The sequence below is a fragment of the Euwallacea fornicatus genome, chromosome 24 (assembly GCF_040115645.1).
Source record: "Euwallacea fornicatus isolate EFF26 chromosome 24, ASM4011564v1, whole genome shotgun sequence".
Lineage (NCBI taxonomy): Eukaryota > Metazoa > Arthropoda > Insecta > Coleoptera > Curculionidae > Euwallacea > Euwallacea fornicatus.
In genome coordinates this window covers 2,328,716-2,355,963 of record NC_089564.1, presented here as the reverse complement: position 1 = coordinate 2,355,963, position 27,248 = coordinate 2,328,716, and the positions used below count along the sequence as shown (strand labels likewise).

Below are 27,248 nucleotides of genomic sequence, written 5' to 3'. Positions count from 1 at the left end.
CACCAATTGAATCAGTTCCTTCATTTTACCATCGCACTCTTCATACCATATCATTTTTGTCGATACTCTTCATGGCGAAACTCAGACTTTGAATATGGTGAATCCTAAACAGAATTTATTGGGAGCTAATCAGGCTCGATCAAATTCATCCAAGTGTTGTTAGATTATGTGGAAGTTCAATGTAATCGTAAAAATCACGTAAATAGTTATTTTCAACTCGCTTTATCGTCTTGAATTACGTAGGTACCTAATTTTATTAAAAAAAAATTATCAATTTGGCACCAATGCTTGTATCGCCATCTTGAAACAATGACTTTAAGATTCATTATAAACATATTATGGATCTGCTAATTCAGTTGGAGATAACTCTTAAATCAAACATCGCATCACACACATATTAAGGCAACAAGCATATCACTATTTAAACAACTAACAAAGTAAAAAAATGATATAGTGCAATAACGCAATAATATCCCACAGACTAATTTAGCCTTAACGTAGATGATTGATGAAAGAGATAATTTTCCACCAAGGGTTTAATTATAAATGGGTTAAATATCATAAGAGTGGGTGAAAGGTGAATCAGAAAGTGCGGTACTTCATGATGTAAATTTTAGTAACGTAAGTCGAATTTAATCACTCATCATATGTTCGTGTTGAGTTTATTCCGTAGGATATAGCTGTGTAATCTTTTTTGGTCCCCAATCATCGACCTCTGAAGGTCAATCCAGAAGGATCTAAAACTCTTATCAGAAATCCCTTAATTCGCCTAATACCCAATATATTATACCTACAATAAAATAATACTGTCACGTCATCAATCGAGCCATTCGCTATCTTATCTGCGATATTTTTCGAAAATCAATGTTGTGGTGAAGTTATGAGGGACCTGCAAACGCTTTTCCAAGTACGTACAAAACGATGTGTTTGTTGTGAATTTGTGAAAATTCATCTCAGAGCTTTCGTCCTTTTTGATATCTTTCGAATTAGTCACATCGTGTCCTGTGTCTAAAGCATAAATCGGAGCATTCGAAATGAAATTCGAAACGCGCAATTTTAATATTAAAACAATGATATTGCAGATGATAGATTGAGTTCAAGTGCGTTGGAATTTCGGGTTAGTTCAGGTTAGTTCGAGATCAAAAAAGTGGTTTTCTCTCCGTAGAAGGGATGTTGACGTTAGTTCAGATACATTTTTGTAAAGGGGCCAAGTTTGCTCATTTTAAAGGTATTTACTATATGTATTATGTCTTGCGATGTACAGTAGCGACCAAAAGATTGGAAACTTTTTTTAAAATCAGGTATTTAATAAAAACGCCATCACTTCTTTTTTTTTATATTTTAAAAATGTTATATTTTTAAATAAAGTATTTCAAGTATTTATGCAAAAGTAAACAAATGTTTCAGTCTAAATATAATTACAAAGAAAAGTATTATTCTCGGATGACAAAAGTTTGGAAACCATTCTCTAAAAACTAAAATACCAAGTAATAATCATTTTAAAAATAAAAAATATCAATATTTCGTGGCATATCCCTTGGCTTTAATCACAGCTAAGCATCGTTTACGCATTGATTCCACAAGCTTTTGACAGACACTTACAGGAATTGCCTCCCATTCCCTTTGAAGAATTGCAGATAATTCTGCACTATCAAATATGCCAGAATCACCAATTCTCTTCCCCAATTCGTGCTAAAAGAATTCAATTGGGTTAAGGTCAGGTGATTGAGAAGGCCATTTTAAAACATGCCCAAATTTTTCTTCTAACCAATTTTTCACCAAACGCGAAGCATGTTCTGGATCATTGTCGTGTTGAAGGATCCATTGTAGGGGCATTTGCCATTCTGCAAATGGAAGCATATGATTTTCCAATATTTCTTTATATTTAAACCGGTCCATAATGGTATCGATAGCCACTAGAGGGCCCACACCAGATGAAGAAAAGCAACCCCAAACTAGGTCATTACCGCCACCATGTTTAACGGTAGGTATTTGATTTTTTTTTTTCAAATCTCTTCCTTGCTGGTCGTCGAACACACTGTATTCCATCACTTCCGAAGAGTTGGAATTTACTTTCATCACTGAATAAGACAGTACCCCATTTTGCGACTGTCCAGTCTAAATGGTCTTTGGCAAACTGTAAAAGGGCTTTACGATTTTTGTTGGATATAAGTGGTTTCTTTGCAGGTCTTCGTCCAAATAATCCTAGATTATTTAGTTTTCTTTTTACAGTTGTTACTGACACTACGATGTTATATTTTGTGGATAATTCTTTATTAATATCAACAGCGGCCAATCTAAGATTTCCATTTGATAACTTTTTGATGATTGCTTCTGCTTTTGCTGTTAGCTTTTTAGGTCTTCCACTTCTACTGCTATTAGCAGTGGTATTATCATTGCGATACCTCTTCAAAATCTTGAAAACACTGCCTTTTGGTACTTGTAAATTTCTTGAAATGTCGATTAATCGCTGACCACTTAAATATAACTCCACCATTTTATTTTTCAAATCACTGGAAAAACATTTAGTTTTAGGCATATTGCTAAACTGATCGAAAATAATTTGCGTTATTAACCCAATATAATCGAATAATAGTCTGTTTTTGAATACAGTTTCCAAACTTTTGTCCGTCGACAAATTGCAAATATTCAATAACAACATTTTTAGAACTATAAACAATTTTTTTCTTAGTGGTATTTAAGAACGTGAATTTATGCTTATCAATATTCTAAAAAAAATAAAATTGCCCTTAAAAATTTTGAAATAATTCAAAATTAAAAAGTTTCCAAACTTTTGGTCGCTACTGTACATTTACGAGGATGGGTCCAGAAAGACCCATCCTGACGTATAGATGGCAATTTTTTTTGTCAAAAATTTGTTTATGTTACAAAGGCCTAACCTTAAAAAGCCCATGGCTAACGTTTGAGGGTGCTACTTTGATTTCTCTATGCTTTGGAGCCGTTTTTACTAAACGCTTTTAGAAATTTTCTGAAGATGGAAAAACTTGATCGTCAATACGTGATTCCATACTCTCGTTTGAAGGGCCTTAGTCTATTCAACATCAAAACAAAATTAGGTTCAACTCTGGGCGAATCTGGTCCTTCGTTACCGGCTGTAAAATCTTGAGTAGCAAAATTCAAACAGTCGTACGAGCTGCCACGACAAATTCCGCGATCCAGTAACAGTCCAGATCTGACCAGTCCAGAAATTGCGGTGAAAATCGACAAAACCATACTAAAAGACCGTTGACTAAAATTACGCAAATTAGCAAATATGATACGTATTTCAAAAGGTACTGGACATCGCATTTTGACCAAACAATTGGATATGAGAGGGGTGCGCACAAGATGGGTGCCGCGATTATTCAGAATTGAACAAAGGCAGAGCCGTGAGAATGTTTCAAGGGATTGTTTGGCCAAGTTTCGTAGCAATAAAGTCGAGTTTTAACGTTTATTCATAAACGTGGATGAAACATGTGTTCATCATTTCACAGTTAAGACGAAACAACGGTCAAAACAATGGACTCGAAGGGGAGAATCGGTTCCGAAGAAGGTGAAAACCATTTCATTCGCAGGGAAGGTGATGACGTCAGTTTTTTTGAGATTCACGTGGAATAATTTTAATTGACTATCTCAATAAAGGAAAAACAATAAACAGAGAATATTATACAAATTTATTCCGATATTTGACCAAAGAAATTATTAAAAAGTGACTACATTTGGCCAAGAAGAAAGTCTTGTTTCATCAAGACCATCCACAACCACACTTCCATCGTCACGATGGCCAAAATCAGTCAACTTGGTTTCGAACATTTACCTCGCCCACCCTATTTACCAGATTTAACCCCTTCAGACTATTTTTTATTTCCAAACTTGAAAAAATGGCTCGATGGAAAGAGATTTGCCAATAACGAAGAGATGAAGTTCGAGGTTGATGACTATTTTGAGACATTCGAGAAGGTTCTCGCTATAAACACGGCATAGAAACTATAGAAGATCACTGGGAAAAGCGTGTCTATCTCAAAACAGAGTATGTTGAGAAATAACGTGATATTTTTCAATTTTTTTTTGTTTAAGTTTTAATTGAGATACTTCTGGGACTATCCTCGTTCCTTGGGACTCGCAACAACATGCTTAATTAATTTTTAACGTAAATAAAATCACTAAGAACACGTTTCATCATTGCACTCTTGCAGGTAGTTTTACCTCCTCGACATCAAATGCGGCCCACATTAATTGCTCTAAACGTCCTAATAAATAAAAATATGTCATCTTTAAATATCAATAATAAAATCCTGTTATTTACTTTTAAACAGTACGATAACGGCTATAAGCCTCTAAATATTGATACTCAACTTACAAGTGATTAAAACTCATGATAATCATTTTTGCTACATATTGTCAAAGAATTGCAAAGGTTTTAACAAAAAAAGGATTTTCGGAACATAAGTCATTTGATAGAAAAAATATATTTTGTTTATCCCATAACTAATGTTAAATAAACAATATTTTTAATTAATTTTTTTTATCTAATAGCAGAGTTCTCTTAGAAGCTCTTCTCTCGTTAAGCTCCGTTACTCTGAAATTTAAACTATCTTGAACCTTCTTCAAAGAAGCTCATTTTCGCAGTTCTAAAACTTCATCTTAATCTGGGCTGTATCTACTTTGATTATTTCTCCTCTCGTGACAGTGGGCAAGGAGCCCTTACAGTGGAGATAATCTAATTGTAGTTAGAGCTAGAATTAAAAAAAATGCTTCCCTTAATTTCTACATTAGGTCTACAAGCAAGAAGACGTATGAATGCCGTTTTTATTCCCTGAAGGCTCGATTCTTCGATATATTGCTAAAATTGGATGTGAAGCAACGATATACAGGATGTCCCCAAAATGAGGGAGTCAACGCTTAACCACATACCATATTCCTTGGTCAAAAATACATCGATTCATGGTGATATATACGAAATTGTCTTTTTCGGTAAATTGTTGATGTCAGTCAATACATACCCTTCAGAGGGAAATAAAAGCAAACATTTCAATAAACAATTAATTTAATAAGCGCCCAACGTGACCACCCCGTTCTCGAACACAGAGATTCACTCGTCGAAGTAAATTAAATTTTAATCTTCCCAACATCATTCGACCATTACGCATTCCATCAGCTGCTTGCAAAATTTTATTTCTTAGGTGGTCTTCATTTTGAATAGGAACAACATATACACGAGATTTCAGCGTACCCCAAATGGAAAAGTTGCAGGGTGTTAGATCTGGAGACCTAGGTGGTCATTGAAGAGGGGCTGACATTATCAACAATTTTAATTTCTTTTCGTCTAATGGAGGCTCCAAAGCAAAATTCAATAAAAGATTTTAAAAAAGCTGCGTAACTGACCAAGAATTTCATAAAAAAAAAACAACCGTCTGCATGAACGAATAAAAAAATTCTGGTGTATTTAACATTCGACCTTGTAGCAATTGACCACTACCCCTGGTGGTTTTACCGTAATAAGCCCTATCGAATGTGCCCCGAAAAGCAGAAAGATTATACACCAAATTTCGTAGCAATCCATCTAGCTGATTTCGACTTATCTGCAAAACTTTAAAAAAAAGTGAGACTTTAAGAGCTTGTATCTCCAGAAGGAGACAATTTCGTATATATCACCATGAATATATGACCAAGGAGTATGTGGTTAAGCGTTGACTCCCTCATTCTGGGACACCCTGTATAAAGAGTGAATATAATATTGTTCTTTATAGTTTTTTTCGCCTTTTCGAAAAGTTGGACACTAGTCTATGACGCTAAAATCAAAAGAAATTACGTCATTATAACATCTTACGTATACGTCAGCGTATGTCAGACCTCTTTCGAACGAATGACATCATAAGAGTATTAATACATAGAATCCTTCCGTTCAGCATATAGGACCAACTTTGATGGAATACCCACAACTGCTTCTAACATCCAGTTCTTCTAGACCATTGACGCGAACTAATTTATGATTAAGAGCAGCCATCAGTCAAGTTTTTTCGGAAACGATAATTTAGATCGGACTGATCCATATTAGCTCGTCGTTAATCATCAGATAGCTAACTAATATCGAAGATCAATGGCTGATATCATATCCAAATCATCATTTTCGAAAAGGCCTAGTGTCTTCGTAGTGTTTCATTTCGCTGCGTTTACTTCACCTGTTCGTTAAGCTGCAATTTGAAAATAGTTCATTTGCCAGGCCGCCAATTCACCCCTCAACAGAGTGGAATGATTGCTTCTCATCTAATCATCGTTTTAACCTCCAATGAAAGTTGACTTCACTGAAGTCAGATATGTAGAAAGGAAACGTTGGCCCTGTTCACGAGAGTCGACAGTTGTGCAACTGTTGGAATTTCTACAGAATAAAACGCTACCCTTTAGATATAAAAATTTTAATCGAAGCTGATACTATTTTGACTCAGAACTGCAGCCACTTATACAACTGTTACCTCTGTTGAACGTGACCAATTCCTGTTGATTAAGTGGTAATAGACCAAACTTTGAAGAGGCAATGATCAGAGAAAATTTCTCAATGTGAATAAATACGTTGCAATTAGAATAGCGGTGGAAGGAATAATCTCCATTAATCTTGGACCAAGTCCTTGAAGGAAAAAAATGAAATAAATCGATTTTTATCTATTAAATAAAAAGGTATAACCACTCCTTAGCCATGACAATGTTGTAAAAAAATTTCTGAATTAATCACGAAGAAATGATACAGTAATTATCTCGAATGAATCAAAATTCAGAATCTTCTGGTGCAAATCGATACTGATTTTTAATTCTGATATTTCGATTAAAAAATCGAAATCCTAGCGCCGCCCGATAAAAAATGATGTCATAATAACATATCTTCACCATATATGACCACTTAATTATTTCAATCTTGGCGGACATTAACATGGAGAGAAATCGGGGTTTGAGGTCAGCAGTCTCTCGAAGATACCTGGCAAAATTTTGAGACCTTGAGACGATCCTTAAGTAAATAACGTTAAGAAACAGATCCCAAGAAATAGTTCTTGACACCTAGATCTAGTTGATAATAGGCCCCACATATAATTCAACTCCTTAACTATTTGCCAATATTTGTAAATTTTTATCCATTCCTATCTAATTTACATTCCAAACATACACTGTGTACGTAAACTCCTGGAACCTTGAAATATCTCCAGAAATACACAATTTATTAAAAAAATACCTTGTATAAAAATGATTTCATTCTATGCTATTCAGAAACATACAAGGTGCGTCACAAAGTAGAAGTGAATTGAAATTATGTTTTTAGTAATCTTTTTCTTACATTTTTTGATTTGCCTTCGAGTTCAGAACAAATTAGTCTTGTGGCTAACCCTCATAGTTCAGTAAAGCTTACGGGAATGAATTTAGTGGAATAAACGCTCAAAATGTGAAAATACGACAAAGCTGATGGTCAAGAAAGCTATTAATAAGGGTAGTAATGGCTTGTCTTTTTTGTGACCAATTTATCTAGTAATCAGCTTCCTTATTATGCACCTTTGATGGGATGTGATATAGAATGGCCCCCTAGATCACCGGACTTGACGCTCTTTGACTATTTTCTATGGAGCCACCTAAAAACTAAGGTGTATGCCAGAAAACTGGTAGATCTAAATCAGTAAAGAAGAAGAATTACTGACGGAAGCAGTTTCATTACTACTGAAGTGCTGGAATATGTTATTGAGAAATTCCATTACACTTTAGCTCATTGTCAAACCGTTCAGGGCGCACATTTTGAGCACTCCTTTTAATAAAAATAAGTTCCTTTATTTTTTTCTTTAGATCTGCAGAACTGGCGAACCTCTAGAGTTAATCACAGAACATAGAGTATTAAATGTGTTCAGAATGCGATGGCAAATCTGAGAATGTCATAGAAAGTTTGACGTTCCATAAGAAGAAATATAACTAAGTCACTGCCACTTTGTGACACACCTTGTATATTTCTAAATACCGTAGAAAAGTAGAATTTTTAAACTCCGGCAATTTTTATATAAGATATTTTTCAGTAAATTTTATATTTTTTCTAGATATTTCGCGGTTCCCGGACTTTTCGTACAGAATGTACTTAAATTCCTTGTAAAGCTTACGAGACAGTTTTTGATTGATGATCGCACGATTTTTAATTTCATAAGTAGTTTGCCCATTAATTTTTTTGTGCCGAAAGTGTAGCAATTTTCGATTTTCTCAGTCGACAGGGTCTCTAGTCAGTTTATAATATTTTGAAAAATCTACTTACGTAATGCCTGGGATGGTCCAAAACTGAGTCAGTCGCAAATCGCTCGGCAATTCAGCATTGCAAAACCCTCGATTCTGGATACTTCAACCACCTTTCTGTTTCAATAAAATTATTGCAATTTAAGTTCCGTATCCACAATGAAAACAAAATTAAATCGATTTTTCTTCCATCCAAGTTTTTGTCGAAAAGCAGTGTCAGTGTCCGAAGGCACTTCGAAGAGACTTGATATCTCGATTGTGACCGACAAGGGTCACGCCAAGAAAGCGATTGAAAATATTTAACAAAAATGTTTCTGTGTTCATTTAATGCTGTTAATGCTCTTCAGAATTGACGATGTGCCATCAGAGGATTCGCTTTTCCTTCAATGAAAAAACAAATTCAAATTCGGCATATAACCTAAATATAAAAGAAAAAACAAGGAAACTAACCTGAATTAATAAAATTTATCAATTAAACATAATTAAGTTTTGATGAATATTTTCAGATTTAATCAGTTCTTCCTTCAAATGATTTTAACTATAGTTCAACATTAATCTGCTATTTCAATACTAGTCAGCTACTTTCACTTGCTATAAGTATTTGCTAAGACACATCAAAGAATTCTTTAACAACCTGAAGAACAAGTGAAATTGAATTGAAACATTATGCTTACTGTTCTATAGCTTATATTTCATAGAAAGGAAATCTCGTTGTTTAAATGTACATTTTGTCTGTTTGCTGGGTTCCGACCTAAGGCAAAGTGGCCTAATGTCAAACTTTCCAGAAATTGATGAATTTTCCACGTTATTTGTGAGTTTTCAATTTGACTTAACTCTATAACTATTCGTTTACAGATCAAATGCAAGTCACTACAAAACTAATGAAAAATAAGGGAGGAAGATGACGTACTCTGTAGCTAATGTTGTCAGTTCAAGTCGAATATGACTATTGTAACTCTGCTTTATACAGAATGTCCGGAAATAACTTTGAAACATTTTGAGAGATAATTCTAGAGATCAAAATAATGAACAAAGGTGTTATGAACATATCCCGAAAATTGCTTTTTAAAAGGGGTAGAACGCCTTAAATGGATAACCCTGAAGGTGTTCTTATTTTGGAAGAATTTCGAAAGGGTGTGCGTTAAAATCATGAAATTTGGTATACTATAATACGTTGGAATGAGAATTTTTTTTCGTACTAATATTTGCAGATTTTAGATAGGGGCCCCACATATAGGAGGGGTCGTACATAAATGTTGCCCTAACTTCTTTCTTAGCGTCATTTCGTAATTTTTGAAATCAAATTATGGAATTTCAAATATTTTCAAATAAAAAATGTCCTGGTATGTTATCTCGCTAGGATGCCCATTTACAGAAAAATTAATTTTTATGAACTAATGCACGATTACAGGGACATTCAAATGCATATTAATAAACGTTAGTAGAAAACCTTGTAACAATTTTTTTTTATTAACCATCAATAACAAGACTAATATTATTAAGGATTTTTCACTTATTCACAGCAAATATTAAAAATGGCGTCCGTTCATCTCAAAGGATCATTTAATTCTTTTCTTCATACATTTCGGTTTCCGTTTAATCATGCATCGGTTTAATAAAGCTAATTTTTCGAAAAAACCATTTATCCTAACGCAATAAAATTTAAAAAAAAGACCTTTACTACTTTAAAATATTTGCGATTCGGTAATTTGGTTTCAAAAATTAACAATTATCTGAAGCAACGAAGTTAGGGCAAGGTTCACGTAGATGACCCCCTGTATGTGACGCGCTAACTAAAATATCAAATTTTTAAAACAAAAAAAAAATTCCTTTCCAATTTATTCCAGTATACAGAATTTCATAATTTTAGCGCAATCAATTTCGAAAATATTAAAAAAAAAAAACATTTTCAGAGACCCCCTTTTAAGCGGTTCTAACTCCTTTAAGAAGCAATTTTTGGGGTTCATTTATAGGGACTTTTATTATTATTTTAATCTCTAGACACCCTGTGTGTCTAAGGCGGACCTTTCATTACATTTTCTATCTTTGAAAACAAGACTTCATATATCAGCAGAGGTTGTTATTGTTATGGTGGAATTGGCCATTTACTAAAAGATCGGACAAACGCCTTTGCTGGGGTTTCTTCTTCAAAACCTGGGAAAAATGAGTAAAAAAAGGAAAATAAATATTCAACTGATATGTATGAGATGTGAATATTTAAGTTGTTTAAAACACTCCGAAATTCCTGTTCTTAATCGTTGATGGGAGACAGTTTCTCGGTGTTTTCTTAGCAAAGGGTGAATTGAATTATCAGCCAGTTTTAACCGAGAACCATGTGCAATTTAACCACAAAAAGAACCCTTACTGGTGTGTAAGACGTTTTTCGTAAAAAAAAACGTTAAATGCTGATTTATAAAACTGTGATGTGTCTCATATTTCTTTTAATTTTCCTAGAATTTCAGAAAGGGCATTATAGGAAAATTAACTTTGTCCGGTTAAGGCTAGTTCAGGTTAATTTCGTCCCCATCACCGTATCTTAATTTAAGTTCGAAAATATTCATTGCAGTAACGATAAAAATTGATTTTGGTGACTGCCATTTATCGAAGAGTCTTTTATCCTTTCGACCATTTGTTTTCATAAAATCTGCATCATTATCTAATTTTCTGTCTTCCTTTGTACAAATTGATCGATATTAAAACTTTCCGAACTCCATTTCTTTTTCAGGATGGCCTTTGAACTAATCCTTTTAGGGGCCCTAATATTCATCTTCATAATCTCATTTTGCGGACTCCTTCAGAAAATCAAGCAAACCTATGATAGGGAGCGTCTGATAGCTGGTACGTAAGATTTAAATTAGACTTCTGTTCTTGCAAAGTTTTCTTCACAACCTAAAATTATATGAATTTTAGAACGAATAGCTCGTCACAGAGCAGACACACGAAGAATATCTACAGAGTCCTTTACTGAGATTTACGTAAATCCTGCCTTCAATAATTCTTCGAACGGGGGGGTATTTCCGACGGCTCCTCCTCCATATTCTTGTAAGTATAATAATAGCTGTAAAATCTTTTTAAAAATGGGAATTTCATCAAACCTTTAATATTTTTAGTATTTTACTCAGAGGCACCTCCACAATATGACGAAGTCGTAAAAGTGCATCGAGCTAATGTCTCTTCTGTTGAAAGTGAACTATCACCAGAGCCGGAAACTGTATCTGACACCGGTCCTCCTCCATATACCATCAACCTCACCTTAGTAACTGAAGCCACCAACAGGCCACAATAAACCACTTTTATAAATACCTAAATATCATTCGGGTACTGATGAGACGTGAAAGACCAAATTGTTGACCATTTGAAATGATCGTAGATGGCATTATTAGACAAGAAATGATTAATTTCTTTATTTAAAAAAATGTATATTGTGTTATTTAAATTAATAATTCCACAAGCAAGAAACTGAATGAGCTTAAGGTGCAATCCTCATCAGGTCGGAATGATAGAAAAATTTATTGTATTAATTAAAAAATTAATAATTAAAAAAAAATCCATAAGCAGATGTATGAATGTTTGGAACATTCTTTTAACAATGACTTCATTCAAGGTGACATCTCATGAATAATATTACAATTAGGAATACTGAATTAAAAAATCTTCCGTAAATAATTACTCACTTAACCCATGTTATCTGCTTATTAATGTACATAATAGCAAAGTACTGATTCGCAGTAATTTTGAATGTGCGTAATAACACGGTGATCTGCAATATGCCCCCTATGGTTTTCCTTTAATCCAAGCTAAATGAAAATTTCGAGAATTATAATAAACAAAGTTCGAACACAAATTTCCGTTCTAAGTGCAGTAATTGATCTCTGGCCACTCCCCACAAAAATGTTGCAGCTGAAAAGAAATTCTCATCAATGCGCTCCAACTTGAGCGACAATATTAAGAATTTTTAAAAACGCTTTTTTGAAAATTTAAAACTAACACCGCCATGAAATTTAGATCAATATTCGCATTGAAAATTGGTCCTACTTGGACCAGAATTTGTGAAGATTAGGAAGGCCAGACAAGAGACAAAAATTTTCAGAGTTTTTAGGAAATATATAAACAATTTTAATTTAGATCATTTTCCGGAATTAAAAGAAACAAGGCCGACCATAGACGACCGTCTCATGAGCGGGAATTTCGAACGCAGTTGAATTAATCATACTTGAAAAGGAAATTTTAAGAATTTTTAAGTAACTTGGTCTTTTTTTAGTTTTTTAGCGTGACTAGTATCTACAGATGAGATGTATAAAACCCAACCGATTTTGCCAGTAAAAACCAAATCAAACGGCAAAGGACATTAGCTTCTTCCCAAAAATAGGTTTATTTTCATTTTGAACCAAAGAATACAATTATTATTCTTGGTTTTCAACGTCATATGTAAGAAACTGGCCCATTGCAATGGCCATTTACATTTATAAGGCTAGAATATATCAAAATTTACCGCTGTATTTACTACATCTTATAAACATAAACAAAATATAAGTTTAATATCATGTTGATTTTTAAAAAAATGTCTCAAAAAATATTAAATATTTTTTGATTCATTATCCGATTAACAAACTATAGAGATGTTATATGTGAGAACTTACATGCGTTTAATAGTGATATAGTTACTCCTAATGTTTATTTCTATTAGAATTAAGAAAAGGAAAAGGCATTGTTTTTACATCTTCCACAGATTCAGAGAAAACCTTGTCAATTCTAGAAAACCCAAAGTTTAACTCGCCTGTAGGTTGATGGTGGTAGGGTAGGTGGTATTGGGGTGCATACATAAATCTGGCTGCAGCCCTTAGATTTTTAGATTATCGTAATGTACCTTGACTTTGTGTAATGTATAGATGAAATTATTCTCGTTTTGCAAGATTATTTACTAATATTAGAGATACATCCAATTCATCTACCAGTTTGCTGGTAGCCTGTATGAGGTTTTCATCGATAGATCAAAGAATGTCTGGTGCTTTATCGCCATCAGTTAAAATTTGAGGTCTTCCACGTCTTGAAGCAGCTTTCACACTTTTAGTTTTTTTTAACGTTTTATTAATACGACAAACTATACTTCCATCAATAGTTCAGTCTGGATGTTTCTAATTAAAGTTGCGACAGACCTCTTCGTGAGATCATCTGCGATCCTCATACAGCAAAAAGCTTAAAATTCAATTCGTTGCTTCTCGGATAAACAATACATTTTTTTAATGTTTTAACTGTGATAGATGTCTAACAACTGAGTTCAACTACCAATGCATTCTACAAATCCAAAAATATATTGTATCTAAAAAATTGTCAAAAATGAAGGCGATTTGTAATTTTTATGTCTTATTGCATTTTTTCACTGTCTTTGAAAGTGAAATAAGAATGGATTGTCCATCTAGTAAGCAAAAAGTAAAACTTAAATTTTTTTTAGAATTTGGACTTTGCTTTTAAATTTTTTTTTAATTTTTTAACGAAACTACATCCAATTTTAGTTCTAAGTATACTGTTGTATCCCGAATTGAATTGCCTTTTACTTGATATACTACAGCGTAAACCTCTCCATTTCAAAATAAAAAATTAGCAGGGGTAGCTGAATAAGAGTCAAAAATTTAAACATAGAAAATAATGCATTAAATGCCTTTTTTCAAATGAAATTATACGTGTTTAAACATTTTCTTTACATCGGGTTTGTGAAATTTATAAATGTGTTTGCAACACTTTTCACAAGCTCTATATTTCCATACCGAACTTAATAGAAATATAGGCACAGCTACAACGAAGAAATTGACTTTTTTGTTTCATAAAAATATAGTGCGATGATATGAAGCAATGAATACTCAGTATGACTCATTAATATTTAATTCAAGAATTTAATTTTTGAATGGTTTTTCTGAAAAGCTCCCCGTTTACGAGGTTGTTCCTCATAATCTGATAATGTCTTTTGAAGCCATATCCTCTCAGTTTCTTTAGCTGAACCTCAACAACATTTCATTTTACCTGCGTCGGGGCCTTTGAAGATCTGTATAATTTATGGTCGCTGGTCAATCTTTTATTTAGAAACTCGATGAGCTCCTTCACTTTTTCGTCAAGTAAAATCTCACATTTCTAGGAAATTTTTTTTAGCCTCCTACAGAGCACCTCTACGTGCTTCGGGTTGCTTTTAAGGTTTCTGAGATCAAAAATTCTCAACATCTAGAACAATTCTGGATAATTACCTGCTGCTAAAATATAGGGGAACGTTGGGTATATTGGACCGTTTGTTAAATTGGATCACTACTATATCTCAAATTGTAGTTTTTATTTTTATGAGTTGGCAGCATAATATGATTAGAAACAACATCATATTGGTCGATCATTTTATTTTTTCACTTAAACTGACGCGATCGTGTGGTTTTTGCAAAGTACTAAATTTGAATGTTTTAATGTAATTTTTGATGTTTTGTTCTAAAGACGCAGTAAAGTTAATGGTAAGCTTTCAGTGCTTGCATTTACAATTTACATTTACTATCTATATACAATTTACTGCAATAATACAAATATAGACTTTTATAGATTTTGTTGTATTTTTTTCAATTCTGATATTGTGCAGTTTGATAAATTTGACCACTGGTAGTCGGGTAAAATGGACCAGTAAAATTTAACAGATTTTTTTGCAGTATTATAAGAGGAAACTTGAAAATTTGCAAAATGCAATATGTTATTAAAAAAATTAAGGTATTGGTCTGAAGAAGTGTGCAAGATTGCATAAAGTTACCTGGACAAAAAATTAAATAAGGACGATACGAGCGAAAGTGCGAAAATAAAGAAAAACTGAGTATTAAAAAAAAAAATAGAAAATACACATGTTGAAGCTAGAACAACATATGTTCCGTTTAACAATTGCAAATGTTCGCAGATTAGCTTATTAAACTGCAGAGAAAACTTCTATTCCCCACAATGTCAATCACATAAAAGAAATGGCAGACTAAGCTCGGTATTACGCTTTCATGAAACGATATAAAGATAAAATCAGCCCCAGGATCCCAGAAAAAAAAAACGGAGAAAGGATAAAGAAAACAGATTAATTTATAAAACGGAAAATGGAGGGAAACGGAGCACAGAAAAGATTTGTAAAGAGGCGTAAGAAAATGATGAAAGAAAGCACCACTGAAGACTTAGACTAGGAAGAAGTCTTTATTTTAGATGATTCAGACAGCTGTGTGTTAGAAAACCAGAAAAATGAATGTGCCAAATGTAAAATTAATTATTTTAATAAAAAAAGGGACTAAAACAGATTACAGGGTGCGCGTCGCCAAGATTGCAATCATGAAACTTGGACCAGCAATCTCGACATATGTGATAATTGTTTTTTTTTTAATTCTAAAACTTATATCTATTACCGCTAATAATTAACTATCTACTACCATTATTCGAAGATTTTTGTAAAGAAAAACATTTATTTTTTATTTTTTTCTTTCCGTGTATCAAAGTCCAATTTAGCTACCCCGTGGTCCAATTAATGCGACTGCTCCGCTAATATGCAGCCAAGTTTTGTTCTCCAATTTTGTTCATTACTGAGAAATATACAGGGTGATTCATTGGGAATGAGACATGGCAAAACCAGAGATAAGAACCACCAAAATGTGACGATTGGATTAACATACTTTCTTATATCATTGTTGCGTGTTTCAGGATTGCAGAATGGTCAAGATTGAAGTTTTATTTTAAAATTATTTAATCACTATTTGCGTTTTCATAGCATTAACACCAAAATTTGCATACTTAGGTTTTGTAAGATGCCAAGTAGGAATTTTGATCGGATTCTCAGGCGGCTCCTAGAGGACGCTAGTTACAACTCACTGCTTCGGTATATTTAGTCATATTTTTTTGTGAATGCAGCTAAGGTCAAATTCTATTTGTAGTAAAGGAAAAGCGTCTAGTTTTACTTAAAGAAGGTCCTAAACTCGCCTTTAATCCCGATAACTTTTTCCATTTGAAAAATTTTCGCTGTTAAGCTACTTCATGTAGTACTATTTCAAATCCTTAATAACGATGGTAGTTGTGGTTCGTTTGCGTGACAACGCCTTGCTTACCTATTATTATTTTAGCTCTTCCAAGTAATTAGACTATTTTTTTTATCAGTTGCTACTTTTAAGTAAAAACTTGTTATTTCAAAGTAAAAACGCCAAGACGTAACGACTTTTCCTTTAATGACATGCACGATATCGTTTGCGTTTTTGCTCAAATAAATTCTGCGATAACACTTATTTCCCATTGTAATTTTTTTTAGTAAAAATTGACACTCTTTCATTAGACTAAACAGAATTTGACCTTAGTTGCACACATAAAAAAATACGACTAAATATACCGAAGCGGTGGTTTTTAACCAGAGCGCCATCTAGAACCTGCTTAAGAATCAGATCAAAACTCTTATTTGATATCTTACAAAACCTAAGTATACAAATTTTGGTGTTAGCGCTCTGAAAACGTAAAAAGTTATTAGAGAATTTTAAAATAAAATTTCAACCTTTAACACCCTGTAATCGTGAAACGGCAACGATGGTATAAGGCATGTTGGATCCAATCGTCATATTTTGGTGTCCCCATCTCGGGTTTTATCACGTCCCCTTCCCAATGAATCACCCTGTGCAACAATTGTGTTGATTTGTTTTTAATAAATGCGATAATAATAATAAAAACGAATAAATAAAGGATCAATTATTCCGAAAAAATAGATTTAAGAAAAGTGGTCCGGTATAACCGACTTTCCCCAGATAATCCTGTTATTTGTAGGTTTTGATCAGCTTCCCCCCTTTTTTTTCAGTGAAATCTCACATGTCTGGGCTACCTCTGAGTGCCTTGCGGGCAGCTCTGAGCGTCTCACGTTACTTCTGAGGATCCTCGAATCGAAAACTCTCAAACCCAGAGCAATTGCGGAGATCTGAATACGCAAGAAACATTCACGCTTCTATTGTGGTTAGCTTTGTAAAATTGATTTCCTGGAATAGATTATTCTACTCACTACTGGCTTATTCACCAGTGTCGTCGAATTCCTCAAAACGGTAATTACGTCTATGAAATGTGAACAAAGGTGAAAACTCCTATCTCCTCCGCCACTGATAACCCAACAGCCGTCGATAGCCAAATAATGATGGGTGACCATGTGTCTGATGGGCGACGTCGAGGTACCAGGGACTAAAAATCTGTATAGAATGGAAAAGAATGCCGACAGGGCCCTTTTTACATCCAAGTCATTGAAAAGCTCGGCAAGGTGAAAGGTTTCAAAGCAAAGCTCGTTTCAATGTCGGAAATTTTGAGCACAACATAACTCATAAGCTCGCGGTGTATTAATCTGTGTTTCACGTGCTTTGTGTTTGTTTGATTTTGCTTTGCTTTTGCGGATAGATCGCGAGTGCTTCGGTTTCGTGTGTATGTATTTTTAATTATTACTGACTTGTTAGTGTTAAATTAAAGCGAATTATTTTGGTGACGATTTATTGAGATACCGTGTTGCTGGCACTTGGATTTAATTACTAGTAAGCTGAAAGACTAGAGGCACCACCGGTGAGGATCATTTCCGGATGTTTTGCCGGTATTTAAGCGATTTTTAAATATCACCATTTAATCAGTGTAAAATTTCACCCCCTTGCCTTAATTTGCTCTCGCGAATTAGGGAGAACACTTTCAGAAAATTCTCAGACATGGGGAAAGATTATATAAGGACGCGGTATAAGGTTCTTACATCGATTCTCACCGAATACGTCTTGAATCACATGACAACTTTGATCCATTTGTGTCCATTATGGGACACTGAAAATGAATATTTATCAGTTAGTTAACTGCACCGGATCTTTTTTTATAAGAGCGCGGAAAAGTCCGAACACCTTTCCTGTAAGTAACTTAATTCCAGACATTGTTTATCGTTTCCAAAGTCTGATAATGGAAAATATCGTTCCTTACACGCTCGAAATACATTTTCCCGTGCTTAGAAGACATTTCGTCAGTTTGTTCCTTGCACGCGGGAAAAGACTACTTTCCAGACTGGCAATGAAATATACCAGTGAAGCAAATTTGCAGTGTTCACACTACTATTCAAACATAGCGCACCCATAAGGAACGGAAGACCTAGGTATGCCACCTATCTTTAAAAATCTTTAATGAAAATATGCCGGAATCCTTTGAATCCAATGAAAATTTAAGATTTTCAAGTGTTTATTCGTGTTAGCTTTAATACACAAAATTTTTCGAGTATTAGGGTGAGGTTATTGTTTGTTATCACCGATTTATGATATACGCAGGCGCTTGCAGAAAATATTCATATTAAGCGTGTTCTCAATTCTCAAACGAAAAGAGGAATTTAACAACCAATTAAGTAGTCTCAATCCAAACAAATTTTGTCCTCATTTAAGCATGTAATCCAGTATTAGGAAGTTTATATTACGGGTAAATGGCTCATTAAACTCACAATAAAGTTTAGCTAAAACTTGTAATAAAACGGACCCTAGTGCAGCCAACTTGCATTTTCAGCTTTGGAAAAGTGCCATCACAAAATTTTTGGTATAATTTTGGTAATTCCTTAGAAGAGATTTAAGAAAGATTAGATTAAACAGCCATATACATGGTGACCCAAACACTATGCGATTTGAAATGATAACGTAAGTGTGATTGATAAAATTATTTTCATTTTTGAGATATGAAAGAGAATATCTACAACAGGGACGTGTATCAAATTTTCATCATAATCCTTTACATCTGAGATATCTCCGTCAAACTAATTTTTTTTAAACGAACCTGGATTCGGCTATCCTCAGTGTAGAGCCATTTTGGTAACTACCAGGAGAACTTCAGTTTAAACTTATTTCGGACTTAGACATTGATCTTAAACTGAAAATATTAAAAAAACATTTCTAATTTGATATTCATGGGAATTACATCATAGACGATTGCGATGTGCATGCATGCAATGTATTTGATATCCAAATTGGGATGTTTAATCTCCAACAGGTTACAAATTTCCCATTGTGGTTTTTCAGATTGAGGCAAACTTCAATTTGGAAGGTTAAGCATCAAACTGGAGTATAAACTGAGGTTGTTACAGTGGCCCTTAGGCACAGGTAAATCCGAGTTCGTATTAAAAGAAAGTAAGTTACATCTATATAAGCTTATTTAAATAACTGAACCAGATTTCGAAAAAAGTTAGGTATGTTTTACGACGTTTCGTTCTCGGTAATTCCATCACCAGAGTTTTTCGATTTTTTTTTTAAGTAATTAGTACACTGAGAAGTAATTAAGGTGAGCTGCAGCTATTCATTTGACTAATCAGCGTGCTGCTCAAAAACACTCTTTTTTACTTCATGGCAAAATGACCGGGATATTTAGATCTTTCACACTCACACATATATAGAACTCATAGTACATGGCAGTAGAGGGGGTACACGAGTGTCAAAAACGCGATAATGGAATATTCCAGCCCTTTCCAAGCAAGTATATTAAATACCTGGTTGGGTTGCACATAGCTGCTCTCGTGTATAAAAGATTTTTCATTATTGGAGAAGAATCTAAATAAACATCAGGTCAGACGTGAAACCATTGTGGAATGTATCAGGAAATATTAAATGAAAAATGATAAGGCCGCCACAAAAATCCAGGAAATTATGGGAGTTTGAGATAAAAATGCATGAATTTTTCACAAAAATGTATGAAAGTCTGAGCAAATACGAGACAAAATACTTTTATAAAGGACAAAAAAATTACACGCAATCTGTTGTTAGTTCCCTAGCTAAATCGATGAAATTCGCAATTCACTACACGATCTTTGGATTTGAAACAACGAATGAAAAATCATCTGGGTAGTAACTATTAGATAGAAATCAATAAATAACTAGTTAACAAAGAACATCAAGTAATTATACAATAAAACAATGAAAAGGCTACTTGCAAACGTATCGCAATGAAATTTGTAGATGTTAAATTGTGATGTACGAGTGGATATACCTTAATTATGATTCAATGCGATTTAAAAACCAGGATCGTAATAGAAAAAATTAAACTGACGATAGATGTTCAAACAACACGACAAAACATTTAAATGCATTTTTGATAATCGTAGAAGTAAAATAATAAAATACGTAAACAATTAAGATTTAAATTGATATGTGCCTTAATAAGCTTAACACGAAGTAAAACTAGAGGTTACCTCATCAGAACTTGAGGAAATTGGAAAATCAACTGTTGAACTAACATATTCTCCTTTATTGTCATGTCATCATTTTACCTTTCATGACTATCTCATGACTAGTCTTGACTAAAATGCATAATTATTATGGGTAATATTATTTGAAATTATCGTTATAACTATTAATTAATTATTATTGTTTAAGACAGCAACAGGAATAGTCTTAAAAAATCCTTATTATCAATACCATAAGCCGACTAAAATGATTTTTTATTTGCACTTGTAAATACTTCATATCCCCTCTCTATATTTGCAAATAAATTTTACAACTAATTATCTAACTACTTGTCGCAGGCCTGCGGTTGGCCGTATGTTGCAGTTGTAAAACAGCCTTTTAATTTTGAATTCAAGTGCGGATTTATCAAGAAAGGCACAGCTTTCGTTGGGATTTGAAGAATAAAACTCAATTTAAACTTGTACAAATCGAGAAAGAAATTCGTTATTGTCGTGAACGACACACTCGAACGTCCAACTTCATAGAAAATATGAATAATGCTTCTGTTAGTCCGGGAAACAAACTACTTCAATTCGATGCTACATAGGGCCCCCTGATACCACACGGTCCTCCGAATGTCCCGCTTCCCTCCTTAAGAACCTTCCGCCGTGTCTCCGCTTCGGCTTGACGAAAACTTCTTTAATTGACCTTGATCTTGAGGAAAAAACCGCACTATTTATATCATTGTCTTGAAGGCTATTGGGCTCAACTGGTTCTTTAAAGGTCATTCATCGACTTAACCATTTGCGGAAGTGGAGTCACTGGTCAAGTCAAAAGAATATACAAGGCAGACTCGTAGGCAATTTTGTAAATATTCAATCTACACGGATTTGTATTATCTTTATGTGTTAATGGCACTTCCCCCATATATTCGCCGTAAAATTTCTTTATTTAATAATCGCGTGACTAGAATAATTTCGTCTTAAAAATAGAATTTGCTTTGTAAGCCTATTATCTATGAATAATTCTAATCACGTTATGTATTCACAATTACAGCTTTTTACAGTATAAATCTGAGCTTAATGATTGAGTAACTCATTTCCTGCAATTTCGCGGCAGATTATTGTTTATGCAGCTCATATCAAATGTCGTTCTGATCCACTACAAGAGCGGAAGGTCGCCATAAGAAGTCGACTACGAAAAAAACCTTTTGATCGACACAAACGCGGCATTCTCAACATCTCTTACGGAAATAACTCATCTGAAACACTACTCGGATTACTAGGAATAATCAACTGCAGCTTATTCATTGAAATTTTCTGAAATGTAAAAATAAGACTTGTGCACCAAGGATTTCTTAAAAAATCATTGCTTTTGCTTGTCAATTAGCGTAAACTTTTTAACTGCTATAAATACCATCCAAATCCTCTTAGTATTAAAAGATATACGGCAATGATATATCTGCAAACACTGTAATGTTATGATTTATCCCATTCGCCCCTCATTGGATCTGCTTAATCAGATTCAACCTTAAGCGTGAAAATAACCACTCGTAATCTATTTTCTTGGGAATTTCCGAGGGGACTTCACGGTGATAATTTTATCTGCCGGTGCAAACAACGACCTTATTCTTGAAGGAAAATGCACCCGAGTGCAGAATGGAATAAAAAATCTGCAAGGTTGACCTAGTTAATGTATCAGCAACTGCAAATAATTCTCAAGAGAGTCATGGCCTCTCGATGTCTTTTAACATTATTATTCTGGTTATTAAGATAAAATCGTTGTATTATATATCGTGTGATCTATTAGCGGTAATGTAAAGCTTAAAATAGGTATATTATAGATACAGCCTTTTTCTCTAGAAACTAATATTTCATAGACCTATGTGTGCCATAAAGATTTTGGAAAATGCTTTATACAGGGTGTTTGAAATGTCGTAATTTTATTTTTGAAGCCCGATTAACCTCGTAAAATGCTCATTCGACAAAAAAAACATAAAAAAAATCGTACAATAATAGAGATATGGTTTTTAAAATAATTTATCAACTAGGAATTTTCAATAATCTATTTTCAAGTAAATGATTATCCGATTAGCAGTAGCTGTCGGAAATTGCCATTCTGTTGCTGAACAAAAAGTTTCAACAGAGTTACAAAAGTCTCGGACATCAAGTAGTTCGTTGGGGTAGACCGTGTTTTCTATAGCCCCGTAAATAAAAATCGAGAGACGTCAAATCCGACGACCGGGGAGGTCGACCACCAAACGTACAGAATAATCTTCAGGTTGTAATTTCTCGAAAGTGTTCTACAGGCAATCTGAGTTTAGGCATTTATGTGGCCGTATATTTCTTAAGTACCGGTGGAAGTTTCCTTCCCAACAAAGTTTAGTACCCCTTCCGCATCCAAAACGCGTTGTTGTCCACTCGGTCCACTACTAGGTCCTCAGTGCGTTTGCAGCCTGAGAACGGTAAACTTTTGCCGAATAAGCATGCTTCTCCATAAATCAACATGTCAACATATTCTAAATTGATGTCACGAACCATTACTTTTCGTTTACCTTAAGAATGTTAATAAAATCAAATTACAAAATTTAAGCAATGTAGAGACTGACAGATGACATAGCATGAGAGATATGAAAAATGACTGCCAGTAATCGAGATCTATGAGTCATTTGTGAATACCTGAAGACGAAAGATCAATTGATGTATTATTATTATCTCTCTTCTTAAACAAGTTTTATCCCGGCGCTTTTGTTGGGTGTGAAAATAGTTAACACCCTTCAAAAATAAAACACCAAACACCCTGTACTTATATATTTATATATTATATATACAGGGTGTTTCAGAATTATAGTGACAGATCGATAGAGGTAACAGAAACATTGTGAAAATTAAACACACTGAAACACCCTATATATATACATATATATATATCATACAAGGTGGTCCATTTAAAATAGTTTACCTGTAATTTTTTTGTACGGAAAACTCCCAGACATGTCAATTTTACTTTTAAGGGGGACATTTTTAGATCCTAAATTCATAGGTGTAGAGTCACTTCCCTAAACAGGGTGGCAACCCCTTCAAGAATCTTAAATGGCATAGGGGGTCAAGTGGCACATTAAATCAAAGGTATTTCAATTCTTTTTACAAGTATGCTGAAATTTTTTTGCTCCGCCTTTAAATATTGAAAAAAAAACAGTTTTCAAACATGGGTGAAATAAGGCGAAAAAAATTACCTAAACTTAATAATAATAAAATCACAAATACTACTAAAAATGATGTTTATCATCGAATTCTTAAGCTAAGGTCATGGGTTTTGTTAGCATTGAACGGGTAGTTTTGTTCCGATTTTACACCGATCAGAACTATACCTCGAAATTTGTCGATTCATCCTACGATTCGACGAATAATGGTTTACGTCACCGCAGAGAGGATTGATATTGTTACCATCTATTTCAGAAGCAATGAAATAGTCCTAGAAACTGCAAGAATTTTTAATGGAAGACATCCCGGTAAGAGTCTGAGCCACCCCTACGTGACGAATTTAATATCTAAATTCATGGAGACTGGATCCGTCGTTAACAAAAAATATGAAAGGCGGCACACCATTACCAACAAGGCTGTTCAGAATGCAATTTTGGGACATATTGAACTGAATCGTGTAAATCAAGCAAAGTTTATTTCAAAGGATTCGAGAATTAGAAGGAACATCAGGTATTCAACGCAATAGTATTCAGAGGATCTTCTAAAAACATAATTTCCATCTCTACAAAATGCATCTCATTTATGAGTTCAATGAAGATGACCCAGATTGCCGTATGCAATTTTGAGAGGTGATGAGTGAAAGTATTTTGATCAATTTCAATTTTTATATTCTACATGTTTTTCTGACGAATGCACATTATTTCTGAATGGTTTCGCCAACAGACATAATTGCGGATAGTCGAGTGATGTGAATCCCAGAATTATGAGAGAGCAGCATTCGCAGTATCTAGAAAAATTTAATATATTGGCTGGGATTTTGGGAAAGCGTATTATTGGACCTTTCTTTCCACCTGATAACCTGACGGGTGAATCTTACTTCAATCTACTTTAATACTTCTTCTACCCTAATATTGCAGATACCCTTGAACACGACAATCAGACTTTTTGGACTAACTTTTTGGACCAACATTTTGCCGAACACTGGTTCGATAGAAGAGGTTTCATTAAATGGCCCCCAAGATCGCCTGATTTAACACCATTAGACTTTTTCTTAAGGGGTCATTTAAAAACGGTTGTTTATAAAACGAAATCTACCTCTTTAGAAGATCTTCGCCACCGAGTGGTTATAGTAGGTGGTGAAATAACTTCAAAAATGCTACAAAATGTTCGGGGAGAGGTTGAACAAGGACTTTATCGTTGTAGGGAAGTAAATAGGTCAATTTGAACACTTCATTGAACGAAACATTATTTAATTTTTTTTTCAATTTATTTCACCGTTGTTTTCAAACGGTTTTTTTACATTCAACGATTTAAAAAAAAAAAAATTCAGCGTAACTGTCATGAGTATTGAAACACCTTTGATTTGATGTGCTTTTTAAGATTCTTGAAGGGGTTGTCACCTCGTTTACGGAGATGACTTTTCTCCTGCGAATTTATGGTCTAAAAATGTCCCCCCTTAAATGTAAAATTGACGTGTCCCGAGATTTTCCGAAGAAAAAAATTCCATTCAAGATATTTCAGATGGACTGTTTTAAATGGACCACGCTATATATATGTATGTTATATATATGTATGTTATATATGTGTATGTACTTAGTTTCTAGCAGAACTTCACAAGAATTCAAAATAAATAATATCTGTCAATCACGATTCGAGGATTTAATCTCTAATTATTATATCAGGATTTTCACAAATTAATGATTTAAAACTTTCTATGTTTGCAATATCCACCTTATGTACAGCAGATGATTTGAAACGATGCAGAATAGAGAAATTATACATTACAGTCGATTACCCTTAATTGCCAACTTTTTATTCTCTTTTAAATATCTAAATCTTAAGTCTTTCCTCTCTTAATGAATCAAGTTTTTCTAATTAAAGACGTTGGTATATGTATGTTCGTGAAAACCGGACCACATTCCGAAGGAAATTTACTTTGCGGATTTTACAATACTTCAAGGAATAAATTTATTCCATTATATGTGTAATTACTCGACAGTTAATACGTATTATGTAATAAGTAATTACATATATTTATATATATATATATATATATATATATATATATATATATATATATATATATATATATATATAGGTTTTTTCTACTTGATTGTAAAATAAATGCAATTTAACCTAGGCCAAATTATTACTATTTTATAGAGAGTGCGGCATGGTAATGGAGTGTTTTTGAAATAATCATAGAGTCGTTAATTCTTGATATATAATTTTTTTTTTTACTATAACAATATGGTCGTAAACATAGCATTTTATAATCATGAGCAGAAAATCACATCTGACATGTGATATCCATCCTCGCTGACACATTGTTGAAGACGATAAAAAAAAATTAGCTTCCACCGTTTTCAGCAGATCTCCGTTGATTTCAGTGATTCGATGTCGAATTGTTAATTTTATATCTTCCAATGTACAAGGCTTAGCTTCGTAGACACACGCCTTCGGAGAACTAAATTTTAAAAAATCACATAAGGAGAGGTCAGGCCACTAAACAAGTCATGAAAAATCGCCAAATCTGGACTCACCACTCCTAACAAAACAATCATACATGAATATTTGATGTTCCAACATTCACGACAGCTCCACAGGGCAATTTAAAGATAATAATAAAATTCTATGAGCCAAAGAATGAAATGCGTGTTGGGGCATGACACTTCCATTATAAACCGTCGAGTACTACTCGTTCTAAAAACGCCTGATTCCCACGCCGCACCCCGCAATTCATGAAGATCCTACTTTAAATGTTTATAAAAAAAATACTGAACGTTTTGAAAATTTTTAATTTTGGGTGCAGTTTAATGACAAAGGTCAGTAAATTACTAAGTCGACGACAGATTCTACATTATGTAGAGTTGTTCAAAAGTAATAGTTTTGCCGCTACATGTAGAAACCTCAAAAATTGCTTTTTTCAAATGGGACACCCTAATATAATTATTATAATTGAAAATGTTTAATCCATAAAAGAGGCTTTGCCCACAGACATGCTGTAAATTCACTTTACCGCACTCGATTGCTGTTTTTATTTCAAAATCCGTAGGGTTTAGGTATATGAGTATGATTACATAAATTGAAAGAAATTTATGGACCTGGTACTTTTTATGACTGGGTCAGAGGGGGATGAGCAGAAACAACTACTTCAAGGGATAATTCCGTACCATTATAAATTTTTCCTCGATCACTTTTTGAAAAAAACACAGACAAAACAAGAGACCAGAGCTTTTTTCTAAATTGAACGAGAAATCAAAACTTCCTGAAATTAACTTTCAGTGGCGTGCCTCAAACCCTACACACAGAAAAAATTAACTATCCGAATTACGAACATTTCTATCAAGCATCACAATACGAAGCGCATCACTCATGATAGTGATTCACTTTAACTATGTCGTTTCATTGAACATAGCCTTGATTGAGACTAAAATACACATACGGGTATAATGGGGCATATTTATTGAACGGCTATAAGGGCAACAATGTTTTTAAATCCAACATTGATGGTCTTATTTCTAAATAATTATAAATTATATATGTATATAAATATTATATTATTTATTATAATATTAATATAATTATAAATAATAAGCTTTACGACGAATTTTTATTTTTT

The 27,248-nt window shown here is 33.7% G+C and overlaps 2 protein-coding genes across 11 annotated transcripts in view; both read left to right on the top strand.

Moving 5' to 3' along the window:
* Positions 1 to 384: 384 nt before the first annotated feature.
* LOC136346782 (uncharacterized) lies at positions 385 to 14,828 on the top strand. Of its 4 annotated transcripts, none has more exons than XM_066296219.1 (4): positions 385 to 621; positions 10,979 to 11,091; positions 11,164 to 11,295; positions 11,364 to 14,456. In XM_066296219.1, the coding sequence occupies exons 2-4, from the start codon at positions 10,980 to 10,982 to the stop codon at positions 11,537 to 11,539; spliced, it is 420 nt and encodes a 139-aa protein (XP_066152316.1). In that variant the 5' UTR covers positions 385 to 621; position 10,979; the 3' UTR covers positions 11,540 to 14,456. The 4 variants fall into 4 exon arrangements, with proteins under 4 accessions (XP_066152316.1, XP_066152319.1, XP_066152317.1 ...); XM_066296222.1 differs by lacking the exon at positions 385 to 621 and adding an exon at positions 715 to 907 and having other exon boundaries at positions 11,364 to 14,828; XM_066296220.1 differs by lacking the exon at positions 385 to 621 and adding an exon at positions 914 to 1,127.
* Positions 14,829 to 17,380: 2,552 nt separating this feature from the next.
* LOC136346772 (uncharacterized) overlaps positions 17,381 to 27,248 on the top strand; it is a 29,055-nt gene continuing 19,187 nt past the window's right edge. For 2 of the 7 annotated variants that reach the window (XM_066296203.1, XM_066296197.1), the window contains exon 1: positions 17,385 to 17,682. Coding sequence is in view for 1 of the 7 variants with exons in the window: in XM_066296201.1 (XP_066152298.1) it covers positions 17,835 to 17,845 (11 nt within the window). In the remaining 6 variants the exon portion in view is untranslated. Of the gene's footprint in view, positions 17,846 to 27,248 lie in introns of all 7 variants that reach the window. The other 5 variants (XM_066296202.1, XM_066296195.1, XM_066296196.1 and 2 more) reach the window with 3 other exon arrangements.